General features: G+C 40.3%; 4 protein-coding genes across 4 annotated transcripts; 1 reads left to right on the forward strand and 3 right to left on the reverse strand.

The window, feature by feature from the left end:
* Positions 1–2,582: 2,582 nt before the first annotated feature.
* C922_01422 (hypothetical protein) lies at positions 2,583–4,589 on the forward strand (the record flags this gene model as incomplete). Its single annotated transcript, XM_008817026.1, has 1 exon — positions 2,583–4,589. The coding sequence occupies one exon, from the start codon at positions 2,583–2,585 to the stop codon at positions 4,587–4,589; it is 2,007 nt and encodes a 668-aa protein (XP_008815248.1).
* Positions 4,590–5,055: 466 nt separating this feature from the next.
* C922_01423 (hypothetical protein) lies at positions 5,056–5,430 on the reverse strand (the record flags this gene model as incomplete). Its single annotated transcript, XM_008817027.1, has 1 exon — positions 5,056–5,430. The coding sequence occupies one exon, from the start codon at positions 5,428–5,430 to the stop codon at positions 5,056–5,058; it is 375 nt and encodes a 124-aa protein (XP_008815249.1).
* A 1,271-nt stretch (positions 5,431–6,701) lies between these two features.
* C922_01424 (hypothetical protein) lies at positions 6,702–10,642 on the reverse strand (the record flags this gene model as incomplete). The annotated part of the gene is made up of 8 exons (XM_008817028.1): positions 6,702–6,761; positions 6,924–7,040; positions 7,234–7,341; positions 7,471–7,605; positions 7,734–7,804; positions 7,959–8,020; positions 8,185–8,266; positions 8,485–10,642. The coding sequence occupies 8 exons, from the start codon at positions 10,640–10,642 to the stop codon at positions 6,702–6,704; spliced, it is 2,793 nt and encodes a 930-aa protein (XP_008815250.1).
* A 1,790-nt stretch (positions 10,643–12,432) lies between these two features.
* On the reverse strand, positions 12,433–14,320 carry C922_01425 (translation initiation factor 3 subunit E; the record flags this gene model as incomplete). Its single annotated transcript, XM_008817029.1, has 2 exons — positions 12,433–13,890; positions 14,207–14,320. 2 exons carry the CDS (start codon positions 14,318–14,320, stop codon positions 12,433–12,435), a joined length of 1,572 nt encoding a protein of 523 aa, XP_008815251.1.
* Positions 14,321–15,284: the final 964 nt, after the last annotated feature.

Consider the following 15,284-nt stretch of genomic DNA (forward strand, 5'->3'; position numbering starts at 1 on the left):
GGGATCCTTCGATATATTTTTTACTGCAACTTTGGGTTCTACACGCATGGGTATTTTTTTTATAACTGCCTGCCACGTGCAGTGTTGGTTTTCTCCTTTCCTTCTCTTGTGAATCCATTCAGATATGAATGATTTGTTCGTTCGCGTATTTATTACGATTTTTTATAAAACTAACATTGGGTATTTGAAATGGCATCTTTTCTGGATCCACCAGAAGTTGAAGTGCGCAGTTCCAGTGATGCTCTTCAAATGGATATTTTTCTGAAAAGTCTTGAGAAAATAAAAATTTTTCTTTTTTAGTTTTTCTTTTTCAATTTCTGGTTATATTTTTGGTAGGTGAACGGAATTTTTTTTTTCATTTCATTTGAAATTTTTTTTTTTCCTTCTCGTTTGACTCAAAAGGGAACATTCGCAACTCTTGTCAGAGAATCCTTTACGCTTTTGGATACTTCTTAAAATGGCTATTTCTATGCAAGAGGCGATTCCCAATAGTTATAAAAATTGTATCCTGGACGATTGTGTGTGCAGATATCTGCTTCTCACGCAAATGTTGCCAGAGGTGCGTATAGTTACAGGAATTTATCAAAGGCATTCTGCCGCAGTAAAGGGGCATTATGCCCCCTATGGATAGCGTAGTAGGAAAAAAAAAAAAAAGCTTTCGTATTCCTGCACATGAACTTGCTTAGAAGACATTAATTCGATCCCTCCTGAACAGAGCAAAATGTCAATACGCTTATTGCACAGGGGATTCCTTCATTGGGGGTGTGGGTATCTTCAAGTTACACTGCATAGGATACATGGGGTTACCCCCCTGGAAATGGAATGCTGATTTGATAAGGCGTAAGTCATTAGGGAGAAATACGAAATGACAACCAACCTAGGGGGACGCAAATCAACTTGGATAGATCACCTCTTAAGCAGCGCAGCCATGTACTGCTTCACCAGTGGGTAAGAATGTGCAGACAAAATTGTACCTCTTGGAAGAAAAAAGAAAAAAGAAAAGAACTTTCCCCCATGGAATGGTAAACTGTTCGAATGCAATTCTATCAATATGTCGTCATAATTGTAAACTCCTTTCATCCATGCCACTGTTTTTAATTTTCATAATAAAGGACAATAGTAGTACAATATGGGGAGTCCCTTACCGTGTGAAGTTACCATCGGGGTGGGGAGAGAATTCCGTCGAATATTTCTCATTCGAAGCTGTTTTTATTTTTCCCCCAACTTCATCAAATTCGTATGAATTCAAATTTGGGAGTCTAAACAGATTGACATTTCTCACGGTTGATAATTCGCTCACATTTTTGCGTTAACAACGTTTGGGAAAAGCCAATTAGTCTTTTCTACTCTCTATGTGCCCGTTCATTTGTGCAGGGAGGTAACACGCGGAAGTCACCTCCCCCCACCGTGTGTTATTTCCCACTTGTGTAGTGTAAGAACTGGGGCAAAGGAAAAGGAAAATCCTTGCTACTATATTTTTTATGTGGGAATACCTTGAGGCCAGTAGGATGCTACTTAGCCCATTGGTTTGCGCGATTAAATACAATATCGATGGTGTTATGTTACTTACGGGTGGCACCTACCTTATTAGGCATACCACTCCGCTGTTACGTATTGGGCCTCCGCCAGGCCATGTCTTTCCACTTTTACGCCACCCCCCAACCTTGGACACTTTGTATTTTTTACATCATTAGTCTTGGCTAAATTTCGGCAAAACTTTCGCGAGACTACATCCCTCCCGTTGATCGTAAGGGTTGGTATGTCCATACGTACTTCTAAGCGATTAGAAATGGAACCCCCTCCCATATTGTGCTAAATTCGGATGTGTACTTTTTTTTCCCCTTCCTCAAGAGGAACGTCCTAACTGCTTTCTGCTAAATGTTTTAATTTCCTACGGATTATTAAGAAGTGAAGCTACCGTACTGTTCTTGTCAGCTGGGGGAGGCTCATAAGGACAGTAAAAGAGGAACAAAAAAAATGGGAAAATCATTACTTCTTTGAATGACTATAACATGGGCATCAAAGTTGTAGAGCGAAAATCCATAGTTCTCTTCTTTCTTCATCACTCGTTAGGATTTATTCTTTATTTTATTTTTTTTTTTTTCAGAGGGGGCGGAAAATTTTTATTCCCCATTTGGTCACTATCTTGTGACGGAGAAAAAAAAAAAAAAAAGAAAAAAAAAATTACCCCTTTTGGTTCGACTGAAAAATTCCATTTTTAGGCCTAAGTTATACATTTAGAGGATGAGTTTTTTTTTTTCCGAACGATCGGTCATTCTGGACTACGAAGGGAGAGGGATGGGAAGACGAAAACGGCTCCGCGCAGCATGACATATAGGGGAGTAGATAAATAAATGCGTAAATGTTTAGAGTAACTGATTGTAGAGCGGCATTTGTTAGAGCTCGTCTTGAAGGGGGCCATACAGAGGAGCTTTTAGGGTCACGCTTGGTTTCTCCTCGACCGCGCAGCGCAGGCGTGTATATATACACGGAAATGCGCAAAGACGCAGAAACGCAATCACGCAATTGCATAAATGCTTAAATGCATGTACATGTAAATATACGCCAAGGAAGCCGCCTAAATGGGGGAGCTAGACGAAGTCAAGGCACAGGGACGGGGGGATAACGATGGAGCCGGCAGCAGCAGCGGCAGCGAATTCGTTTACGAACCCAGGATCGTCCGAAAGAAGAGGTTTATGGATAACCTGGTGAACAGCTTTTTAAGTGAAAAGAAGAAGAGGAAAGACCAGGTGGAGGAGGAAGAAGATGAGGAGGAAGACGGAGAGGGTAGCGAAGAAAATGACTCAAGTGAAAATTCCAGTGGGACAGAAAGTGGGGACAACCAGGACGAGAAGGAAAGGCGTAAAAAAGATCGTAAGGGAAAAAAGAAGTCTGTCAAGAAGATCACAAAGGAACAAAACCAAGTACAGATAAACATGCAGAAGAGCCTCCTAGAGACATACTACAAAATGAAACTGCAGGCACAAAACAATGAAGTAGACGAGACAGAGGAAATTCGAAAGAAGGAGGAGAAAATATTAGCGCAGGTGTCCAAAGCGTTAAATGCACCACTACAATCTGTTAAAGAAAGAGCGAAAGGTATCGTGTATAATGAGAACTTCAAAACGATATGGACGCTACCAAGCAAGTATAAACTGCTAAGTGATAAGTACGTGAATAAAGTGAGAAATGTATTCTATATCGACGTAAGTGGAAGTGATATTCCACCACCTATTAAAAACTTTCGTGACATGAAATTCCCCAAGCCGATTTTAAAAGCTTTGAAAAAAAAGAAAATTGATAAGCCTACGCAGATACAAATGCAGGGATTACCATCCATCCTTCTTGGGAGAGACATCATCGGAATCGCATTTACGGGCAGTGGGAAAACGATCGTTTTTGTTCTACCTTTGGTTATGATTTGCTTGGAAGGAGAACTGCGATGTCAAATTGAGGAAGGAGAAGGACCACTCGGCCTTATCGTATGTCCATCCAGAGAACTAGCAACACAAACACATAATGTTATAAAATATTTCTGTGATTTTCTACATAAGGATAACTACCCAATGTTAAGGAGCTTATGTATGATTGGAGGAGTAAGCACATTTGATCAGGGACGAGAAGTACAGAAAGGAATGCACATGGTTGTGGCTACCCCAGGTAGACTAAATGATATGTTAAATAAAAAACGAATGACCCTTGAGCAGTGCAGATACCTTTGCTTTGATGAAGCAGATAGGTTAATTGATCTAGGGTTCGAAGAAGAAGTACGTAACACTTTAGATCATTTTTCCAGACAAAGACAAACGTTGCTATTTAGTGCCACCATGCCAAAGAAGATCCAAGAGTTCGCCAAATCGACCTTAGTAAATCCGATAATTATCAATGTGGGAAGAGCTGGTGCAGCTAACTTGGACGTCATACAAGAAGTAGAATACGTAAAAGAAGAATTGAAACTGCCTTACCTGTTAGAAGTGCTACAGAAAACTGGACCCCCTGTTTTAATTTTCTGTGAAAATAAGAAAGATGTAGATGATGTGCATGAGTATTTGTTACTCAAGGGGGTGAATGCAATTGCTATTCATGGAAATTTAGGTCAGACCGAGAGACAGGAAGCGATTAATTTGTTTAGGGAAGGGAAAAAAGATATCCTAGTTGGCACAGATGTCGCCTCGAAAGGGTTGGATTTCCCATCCATTGAACATGTTATTAATTATGACATGCCAAAGGATATAGAAAATTATGTGCATAGAATTGGTAGAACCGGTAGATGTGGAAAAACTGGAATCGCTACAACGTTTATTAACAAGAATCAAGAAGAAGCCATCTTGTTAGATCTAAAAGCTTTACTGATTGAGGCTAAGCAGAAGATTCCCCCCTTTCTAGAAATGCTTGACAGCAAAGGAATCAACTTAAAAGAAATCGGGGGAGTCAAGGGCTGCTCCTACTGTGGTGGCCTCGGCCACAGAATCACCCAGTGCTCCAAACTGGAGAGCCAGCGAAACAAGCAGATATCCTTCACCAACAAGGACGTTCTGTCTAGCAGTAACAAGCACAACAATATGCACGCCTACACGGGGGATTGGTAGGGGAAGCGTTAGAAGTGCACACCGCTGTGTAAGCCCCACAACAAGGACAACTAAACCTTACGGGGGTGCGCTCTTTTCCGCGTACTTACACCGTGCTACAATGCTTAAAAAATTAATTTTGCTAGGGTAGTTCCCGTTTCACTAGTGTGTTTGTTGGAAAAAGAAAAAAATAAAATATAAATAAAATAAAACAAAATAAAAAAAAAAATAAAATAAAATAACCACGGAACAAATGCAGAAGGGGTTACATAAAAACAGTACAACAGGCTGATCTTATGTACCTACGCTTTTATGCAATTTTGTCTTTTTTTTTTTAACCCATAGGCCATCCCATTCACTACATGTCTGCAAAACTGATGCCTATATGTGTGCTAAGATGCGTAAAAGGGCACCATGCGGTGTTACGATGAAAAGGGGTGCCTACGAATAGGTTCTCCATTCTGTTCCCCTTCGCTCGCTACGCATCCTAAATGTTCATCCTGCGCTCAATGAGTTCGCTGACTGGCTCCAGCGAATAGTGAGACAGATTCTGCATATATTCGTGTGCCTCTATCCGATCGATGGAATTTCGTACAACATCCAGGGATAGCATACTGCTCTTTATTCCTGGCAACCTCCTGGACATGGCCACGATGTCTCTATCCATTATATGCTTAAACACTTCCTGACTTCCGTAAAGCAAACCGGTTCTTTTTAAAAAGTTCTTTTCTTCATTTAGTAAAATTTGATCGTGAAAATGTTCAATGTTGTTTTCCTTGGCTTGCAAATTGATGTCCCTTATGGTGGTGACGTCTTTTATTCTGAAGTCGTAATTGAGCCTATCCAGGTGGGCGCTCTCCATTTTTGTGCCGTTGATTCGTCAGTTGCGATAGCACAAATTGCGGATGGCCCAGAAAGGGAAAAGTACTCGATGTGATGAGCGTAGTCTACGATATTCGTAAGGAATGACTCGCGGAAATGATTAAACGCGGCGCGTGGCGAAGATGGATTGCGAAAAGAATACTCCCCAATATGGCTTCTATCGCGCTTCCCTATTTTCTATTCACCAACTTTCTTGCAAATCGGAAGAGCAGTGAGATGACCTTTCCCCTTTACCTTAAGCGATAAAATTGGGATATTTCATCAAAGAGGAAAACAAAAAAAAATATATCTATTCTAAGAAAAGTACAAGTAAAAGATGGCGCCGAAATGTTTTTTAAGTGTGTCACGCAGGATTTCACTTTACTGTAACGTTTTGTGCTCGTCGCATACGATAAAAAAGGAAAAAAGATAAAATAAACTCTACGATGACAGGTAGGCTTTCTTTTAAGGTTTGTCTGCTTAAAGTTGAAGTGCCTTTAAAAATAAAATAATTCTCCTTATTAAGAAAAAAAAAAAAAAAGAGAACTTCGCCACCATATCCGCATCGACTTCAAGCCTTGGCCGAACAAATTACATGCCCCCTTTTTTTTCACGCCACACATATTTAACATCTCGGGTGTTCTTGACCGAATGATACAATCTGTACACACATGATAGGTTAAGAAGTCAACTCAATTTGTTTCATTTCGTCTCCTAATCCCCCGTCCACTTCCCCCATTTTAGAGGATTTATAATGTGCCAATTTCGAATGGCGCAAAAGGAATATATAACCGTCTTTACTTTCGATGTGGAGCCCGTATATTTACGTATCCACTCGCTGTCGCGTAGGATGGAAGGGGCTGCCAAAATGTGGCTTCCCCATGTAAAAAAAAAAAAAAAAGACAAAGAAAATGGTCCGCACAAGCCGAACAGAAATGAAACGATTGAAAAGTATTCGTTTGTTACAATTTCATCGGAGGGTAACGTAGACTAAAAAGTTTCCGCAGTTCACACGCACGTATATGGCGCATACGCACATGTAACAATGGTATGTATATATAAGAAGGGGATGGAAAAAAAAAGAAAAAAACAAATAGGACAAGCTACAATAAGTTTACAGAATGTGAAGAGGGGGGTTTATGTACGTTTCAAAATGGGGAAAACAAAAGGGTGAAAATGCGAAAATGAGAGAATACGAAAATGATGGTATCGTACAAGTCGAAAACACGGGGGGTCCCTCTTGAGTTGTAAATATCGCTTCTCACCCATCGCTCATGTCTGCGTCACGCTCAACGAAAAGGCCTTCACGAAGAGAAGCTTGTACAGAGGTATCTGCAATAGGTGGGGGAGAAAATATAGACAAGATTCGTTAGTCGAATTGTATAGCAGGCACAAATATGATCCGTTCAGTTTTTCCCCCTTTGCGTTGCTAAGCGTGTTAGCACATAATGCCCTTTTTGCATCATCTGCTGGGAGGAAGCCGTTAGTCATTACCACTGATGTGGAGTCCGTCCTGACGGATAGCTTAACAACCTTTTTTTCAAGCTGAATGGCCACTTCGCTCAGTATAACGAGATTGTTCGTCGTTAGGCAGGCGAAGTAGTACAGTTCCTGTGTGGGTGTGAGAGTGTGTGGGGAATGGGGGAACAAAATGAGCAGTGTTTCGACGGAGCAGTTTACAGATAGATTCACATTTCAGTGACGCGGTGAAGCTGTTGACTTAGCTGAATTGAACAGGAAAATAAAACAAGCAGTGGTTAAGCACGTTACAAGGATAACACCCCCTTTTAAGAGAAGTACATACCATGTTATTTACATTCCTTCGAGCTATTAGCGAAATGTTAAATATCTTCATCCTCTTGATTAGTATGTCGGAGGTAATAACCATGGGGCTTGAAGCCATCAGTATGCTCTACGAAAAAGTTAAGAAGTTAAAAGAGGGGAGGCAGGGGTAAGGTCAGTTAGGGTGTCTATCCGAGGATATCCCGTACATACTACGTAGTTGTAACTTCTTCAAACACGACACATATTTTCAGTGTACCTCCTTGGAATCCTCTATCAGTTGCCACTTTTTCTTGAAAATGTCCTTCTCCATGTTGAAATTTTCAACAAAGACGATGAAGATGTCATACGGCACGTTGAAGTAAAAAATGTCGATGCTCGTTCTTATGGCGACCTAACAGGTGCAAGGGACGGAAAACCAAACGGTGATTACGCAAGTGCCGTTATGTTAGGCACGTTGCAACTTAAGAGGTGGAGGGTGGGTAAAAAAAAAAAAAAACTCCGACGAGCTTCTCAACTGACTTGCAAAAATAGAGGCGTGGACGGGGGGGTGTTCGAATTTAGCATATTCGGGACCAGCAAAATTAAAATTTCTGAAAGGAGGTGTAGAAAAGGGCGGAAATTATTTTGAAGGGGAAATAAGATACTGGAAAAAGGAGGCAATTTCAAATATCTTCTGTTTAAAAAGGTAGTTTTCTTCATGGACCAGATGAGTAAGTCTTGCCATTCGTCTACCACAAAACTTACCTTTTGTTTCTCCAAAGGAAACATTTTGGATGTCCAGATTGTTGGGTGAGGAGAGCCCAAATCTGAAGAGAGATGAGGGGCAGAAGAACGGTGTTAAATGTGTGCACAAATGGGTTGTTACTACACGAAGAGGAATGAGCATCCATTACTATGGGGGAAAAACTGTTGGTGGAGGCATCTTTCTGTCTCTCCCCTCTCCTTTTTCTCATCGCGTTTGTTTCCTTACGAATTTTTGTTTATTTGCACTCCTGATATGACAACGGGGTCTGGCGTCTGGTTGGTCACGACTATTTTGAGCTGGATCTTTCCTGCGGAAGGGGGTGGATGAAAGGGAAAGTATTATACAAGTGGTTATGCGCAAAAGGGAAGGAGGAATTCACAAAAGTTGGAAGACATGTTACCGATCAAGATGGTGCATGCGATAAAACGCTTCTGTTGAGAGTTTCGTGCGTGTGCTCATGTGGTCACTCCCGTGGAGCACATGAACATGCACACCAAACCGCTATGGAAAACGAGAAAAGGCTACCTTCAATACGGTTTATGGACGACAAGATGGATAAGCCGGTTTGCCCCTTCAAGCCAGTATCTTCTGGAGATAAAACTTGGACTAACTTGACCGGGGGTGCACTTCGCCTAGGTTTGGCGTTACTAGATTCATCATCATTGAGGCCAATCAAGTCCATAGATTTCTTACTATCATCAGCGTCCTCATCGTCATCTTTATCATCATTAACATCATCAGATGAGTTATTAGATGATTCGCTGGAGGTCCTCGATCGGTTCGACTTCCTACTCTCACTAGAATAGCTGTCATATTTTTGTCTTTCCATTTGTTTCTTAAATTTAGAAACGTTGTAGTCATCCATATTGTCAATACGATTATCATCATCGTCGTCTTTGTCATTATGGAAGGAATAATTGGCCTTCTTAGAGATGAACGTTTCTGGAAGTTTATGATAAACGGAAGACAACATAGAAATATTTTTAATCAATTTATTTAGGACCTTGGTATCGGTAATTTTGTTCTCTTCCTGTATAGGTGGCTTTTGTGCTAGTACAACTTTTTTCGCAATTTCTATATTTTTTGATAATAATCTCCAGTATATAAATGCTCTGTCTCTTAAGTCAGGATTGTCACTTTCCTCGGTAGACAATTTTAACACTTTGGTAATAATATCTTTTGTATTTTTTGAGCATTTTAAAAATAATTTCACACTGGCAGTTAATATTTGTAGTTGCACATTGTATGGTTCGTCGATAAAATTTTCTAAGAAGGAGTCAATCAATTCATCGGCGTTTTCGATTCTTTCAACATACTCTCCTATGATCCAAATGAGAGAAGCTTTGGCATTAGATTCGTCTAGAGATTCTAAATTTTCACACAGAATTGTGATGATACTTTCGTATTTATTTGGGTACTTTCGAAAGATGTCCTTGATTACTACTATGCACTCTTGAATGACATAATTAATTTTGGTGTCTATTAAATCGAGCAAAATGTTAATACACTTCTCACTTGACTGAGGTAGCTTAATGGCACAACTGCCAATTGCTCGGACACTTTTTTTTACAAATTCTACGTCCACTTCGGTAGAATATTCTTTCAATTCGTACAGGACAAGGTCAACATTCTTGTCTGAAACGAGACGAATAATGATGTCTAGCTTTTCCATCTTCACATACGCAGGTTCGTTATACTTACAGAAAAACATGTTAATTTTATCGGCCAGCATATGTGGCAATTTCTGCGTTATCAAATTGATGTTTCTTAACGCTATGTACTGTATTTCGGGTTCTGCTGAGAGAAGAGTAACTAATGATGGACTTAACTTCTTGTGCACATTTTTGATGAACTCCTTATCGTTAATTTTGTCTAACAGACTTAGGATAACCTTAATGGATGAAAGAACAACTGCGGAGTTGGCATGGGACAATCTGGGAAGTATCCTTTCTAAGACTCTTTCTGCGTCTTTACTGGTTTTTGGCTCGTATAGAACTAGGGCGTCTAAGATGAATACTTGGCCCCATTCTACACACTCGTTAATTGCATTGAGAAGTTTATTCACATTATTTTCGTCTTTATTTATCACATCTTTTAATATACTTTTGTTTGAATTTTCGCATATGTCTGTTAGAGAGATTATCGCGTTCGCCACCACCATGGCGTTGTTGTCATCCAATATGTTCAGGAGCGTTTCGATGAAGCCCTCTTCTTCCACTAGCTTGGGCGATATGTCGTACAATTTGGCGATGCAAATTACGGCTGTTTTTCTCACATAGGGATCTTCATCTTTCAGGCACCTTCTTAACGGTTCAATAAGATATTCGGTAATTTGTTCTAACCTGATGCATCCCATCGTTCTTATGGCGAGTGCTCTGATTAGGGGATTCGGGTCGGATGAGTCTTTCCGGAAGGTGTTTACGGCTAAAATGGCTAACTCTGGCTGCACCTTTGCGTAATTTATTACGTACAGATACACTAGTTTCTTCAACTCTATGTTGGACGTCTGCATGCAATTTACTACATCGGAGAAAAGTGTGGAGACGTCTTTTCCAACTGTCATTGCGGCGATGATTTTTTTTATCGCTTCCTTTTTTTTCTCTTTGTGGGAGGAATGCAGCTCCTCCTTCAGTTCATGGATTTCCCCTTTTTTCGTGGTTTGGAAGTACCGCAGGTCCGACATTTTGGAAGATCTTTTAGTGAAGAAATTGGCCAGTGAAGGGGCCAGAGAAGTGCCGGTCTCGGCAGCGGTTTGGGAATCCGTTTTGTTGATTGATATGACTGTGCACAAAGGCACAAGCGTGTGTGTATGGGGTGGTGTGGCGAGGGAAGGGGTATGCTCGATGTTGAAACGCCTACTGGCACAGACGCAAAGGAGGAACAGGGAGCAAAAGAGGGTGCTAAGATGGGGTAGACGTACGCACGCAGCAGGCACGACGGTTACGCGATAGAGAACATACAGATGCTCTGACACGTACGTAGAAGCACGTGCATACGTGAGGTTTTTTTTCCTCGGGGGTTGCTATCTCTCGTTCGCTCAGCGTAATGCGTCGTTCCACGCTCCCATTTCTGTTAGGCCCTGCAAGATGGCCTTCAAGATGGTCGTCAAAAGGGCTATCAAAATGGTCGTCCATTCATTGCCCCCCTTTGGCGAGCTCTCCCAATTTTTATCCCTCCGTGTTTCTCTCAAAAGGGGTTAAATTCTTTGAGCCAAAGGGACCCACTGAGATGAAGTATTACATCCCGCAAAATGCATAAAACGGGAGGGTAAAATAGAGTGCGTCATCAATCTTTGGGCCAGCTTACCACAATTTGCCCTTTACTTATCTACGCAGTTCCCCCCCTGGGATTAATCCCCCTTCGCGTACTTTTCGTTAAAACGGCTTAATCTTCGTATTGAGAATAAGCTAAGTTTTTTTTTTCCCCTTTTTTTGTGCCTCTCTCCTATGCGTATTCGCATGTAAATACTTGCAAGAGTTACTTATCCTACTTGAAAAAAAAAAAAAAATCATCAGGGTGGAAAAAAATATAACTACGGGAGCGCCGAAAAGGTTTACATATGGACAAGTTGCATAGGCCAAATGTTTAACTTCGCATTGCGAAAGGGTGAAAAAAAAAAAAAAAGAAGTTCAACAATTCTGCTACATTACTGCATATACTGTTTGCTACTCCAATTTTGTTCTTTTTTTTTTTTTCAACTTTTAAAAAGTTCGACCATTTTGGATTTACTTTTTTTTTGCTATTTGTCCACTGGCGCACGTTTAACACACTGGGGAAAGGGCTTTTTAGGGAATGACTCCTGGATCACTTCGCCGGAATCAATCCCCTGTTTTTTCCTTTTCCCCATGTGAGTTCCACTACGGGTACCCTTTCTTTCCCCTTTGCAGTAGAAAGCATGTAGCGATGATGTCAACCCCTTTTTAATCCGCCAAAGTAGCAGGCGACCCGTGAGGATCCTCTCCGTGCGTAAGGCAGCGTAGTTAAGCAGCCATAACTAGTGACACCTCTCAGGACAGTGTCCCGAACGGGTTCGTCGCTTCAGTTGCAAATCCTTGCGTGAAAGGTAAGAAACTTAAGCTTAATGTTATTTGAACATGTTGTAATTTTCATTGTTTTTTTATTTCCATTTTTTTTTTAAATGTGTGGTTAAAATGTGCAGTTGGGTGTGGCAAATGTAGAGCTATGTGGGCGCCTGCACATGAGACAAACTGGTTTATACGAAATTTCAAAACGGAGAGAAGAGTTGCCCATTTTTTGTTAGCAAATTGGGTAATATTGTGGGGTGAGGGGAAGAGAGAGGTTTATGAAATGATGAAAAAAAAAAAAAAAAAAAAAAAAAAATGTCCAAGTATATATGGATACACCCAAATATGCACATAATATATGTGTATAAGTTACTATCTTGGACAGCCCCCTTGGGAGGCTACCACCAATGGTGAAGAGGTGCAAAGGCGAAACTACCGCTTCGCACAGTTACATATTTGCAGAAACGAATTTCATACCGCCCTTGTTGGGGGTAAATAAGGGGTTGTACGGCTTCCCCCCCCTCTTGGGGTTCTTGCCCTTTTCATTTTTATTTTTAAATCGAATGTTCTTCTGGAATTGTTCATCTGTTGAAGACCGATTTAAAACTTGAACAAGGAAATTGGATCTCATGGTTAAATTTTGCGTTTTGTCGATAACTTGTTGGTATAGATTGGGGAGTGTGGTGGATATTTCGATGCAGTTTTTTTCACTGTCAATTTTAGCATCCAGTTTAGCATTTCTAATGAGATTAACGACCCATTTCTCGGCATCATCCCTGGGAAGGTTTACTTTATTTGCAATCATGTCAATGTTGATTGATTTATGGATACGACAGTACGTTTCGAAGATGATGTATCTGCTCTGTTCCTCTATAAAGGGCTTTAACTTAAATAGGAAAATATCTTGTTCGCAGATGGAGCCCAACTGAGCAATGCATCTTTGAGCCATATTAAAATCGTACTCAGTAAATATAGAAATTAGTAAAGAAGTGAAGGGGTCTGTATATTTAGGCTTCAACAAGTTTAGAGTGTTCAGGATAAGCTCAAAGTGGTCTTTCCTATTACGGTAAAATATAGCATACACACAATAGTATCTAATAATATGTGGACATATCAAATTGAGAATTGACAAATTTTTTTCATCGATAAACCAATCTTGTAGCATAGAAAAGGAATTATTTTTGGGGTATATACTTTTTACATATATTAAATACATGAAGAAATGGAATATCAAGATGAGGGACCAATGAATTAACCAACTTCTCTGCAAAATAATTTCACTTCTTCCTACCTTATCTTTATTTAGAACTTGACTCAATTTGACAATTGTTTCTATGCACACATTTATTTCATTTATAATTTCTTCCCTCACGATTAGTTTTCCTTCTTCTGTTTTTACTAACATGTATTCATCATTATGTAGGTTGGCAAAGAAGCTGTTAATGATGTTGCTGATGATACCCCAGTAGCACAATCTCATTTTGGGCGACTCCGAGATGTTAATAATTATTTCTGAGATGTTCAAAATGTATAGGAGTAAAAGCTGCTTGCTCTTTTGATAGTCCTTTTTCTGGTAGTAATACCTACTTAGCTTTAAAATTTTGTCATCTATGTTGTCCGTAAAATTGTAGGTCTTTGTTTTTTCTAGGACGTTTATGCCACACCATTCTCTTAATGACATGATACTTTTTTTTTCTACGGTCCCTCCGATTTTGTTCATTTGATCATTTTTGTACATATTCATGGCATCTTGGAACTCCTCTATTTCGACTTCCAGGCTATCCAGACAATTCACGATCACTCCCCTGTTTCCGTTGGTGAATTCGTTTTCGATGTTGATGATTTCCTTTTCGCAGCCTTCCTTCAGCAGACCCAGGCTCTGCTCGATTTCGGCTTCGTTCAGCACCTGCAGAGAAGTGAAGCGGCGTCGGTTAGGACTGTGAGAAGGGCATCGTAGTGCGACGCAGAGTGGTGGTGTCAGCTTAGCAGCACGGAAGTGAACAGACGGTCGAACAAATTGGCACGCATAATCGGGAAACAAACTGGCACGCAAAATGGTGGAACGCTGCCCACAGCGGAGCAGCAAAACATTCAACAAATCATCCCATGGGACATGCAAACGAATGTAGGACACCAGTCGGCGGAATTCTCCGCTGCGCAACGACAACCACTCCGGGTCATTAGCCCATCCATAGCACCCCTCTTTACACGTTATAACATACCTTGTTTTCCTTCATCCAACTCAGAATTATCTGAGTCATGTGCGGATCTAGGTAGGCGCATATTTTGCTGATCAAATTTGTTTGGTCATGGTTACTGCTCTTGTTGATTTCCATGTTTCGTCTTAGCTCTGTCGCGGGTGGGGTGGGGGTGGCTGGTCTCCTTCCAAATGGTTTCGATTATTAGTTATACTTAGGGTTCTATTAGGAGTTCTACTTAGGATTCTATTTTATGTTCTACTTTGTGTTCTACTTTGTGTTCTACTTTGTACACTATCTTTTTACTTTAGCTACTGGGAGGTCGTTCGTTAGATTTTCCCTTCGACGCGAGGCTTCGCAGTAGCATATATGTATATTGTAAGTACTCTTTCTTCTTCCTGCGTTTTATTTTATTTATTTTTTTTTTTTCCAGTTCGCAAAAGTTTTCAGAATTTTTTTTATTTTCAACTGCGAAATGGCTCTAATGTACAATTCCTCTCTAAATGCTAGCAGAGTTGCGTTCATGCGAGGAGGTGAAAAAAAGGGCACAACATTTTAAGCAATAATATTCATCTTAATGACCTTTTTTTTTGGATAATTATGAGAAATATGGATGTAGGGTGAGGAGCATGCGCGATGTTCCGTTTTTACGAAATTTTTAACATTCTTTCAAATGGGAGGAGTTACCAAAAGAGCAAGCGCATTTGTGCAGAAGTGAGAGTGTATATGTAGCTTATATATATAATTATGCATGCCTACTCTATCTACGTCACTTCGCATACATCGAGCACAACAATTCCCGTTGGCTATTTTGCAAAGTGCTTGTCATGGGAAAAAATCTTATCAGTGCAGAAAAATTTGTTTCGTCGGTGACGCATAGCTCCTTACGTAGTAGGCGCAATTGATGTAATCAAATTTTTATCTATAAATATAATTGACTACCTTTTGGGGAGTGTCACAACAAAAGGCGCGGACCTTTTCCTAATTTTGTTCTCCTTTTTGATTCAACGGGGGGTCCAGAAAAGTTTAAAAATATATATAATATTGGCGCAAGGTATTTTTTTTTTTTCAAAAGGGAAAATATTCCATTGCGTCAATTTTG

The sequence above is a fragment of the Plasmodium inui genome (genome assembly GCF_000524495.1).
Source record: "Plasmodium inui San Antonio 1 unplaced genomic scaffold supercont1.4, whole genome shotgun sequence".
NCBI lineage: Eukaryota > Apicomplexa > Aconoidasida > Haemosporida > Plasmodiidae > Plasmodium > Plasmodium inui.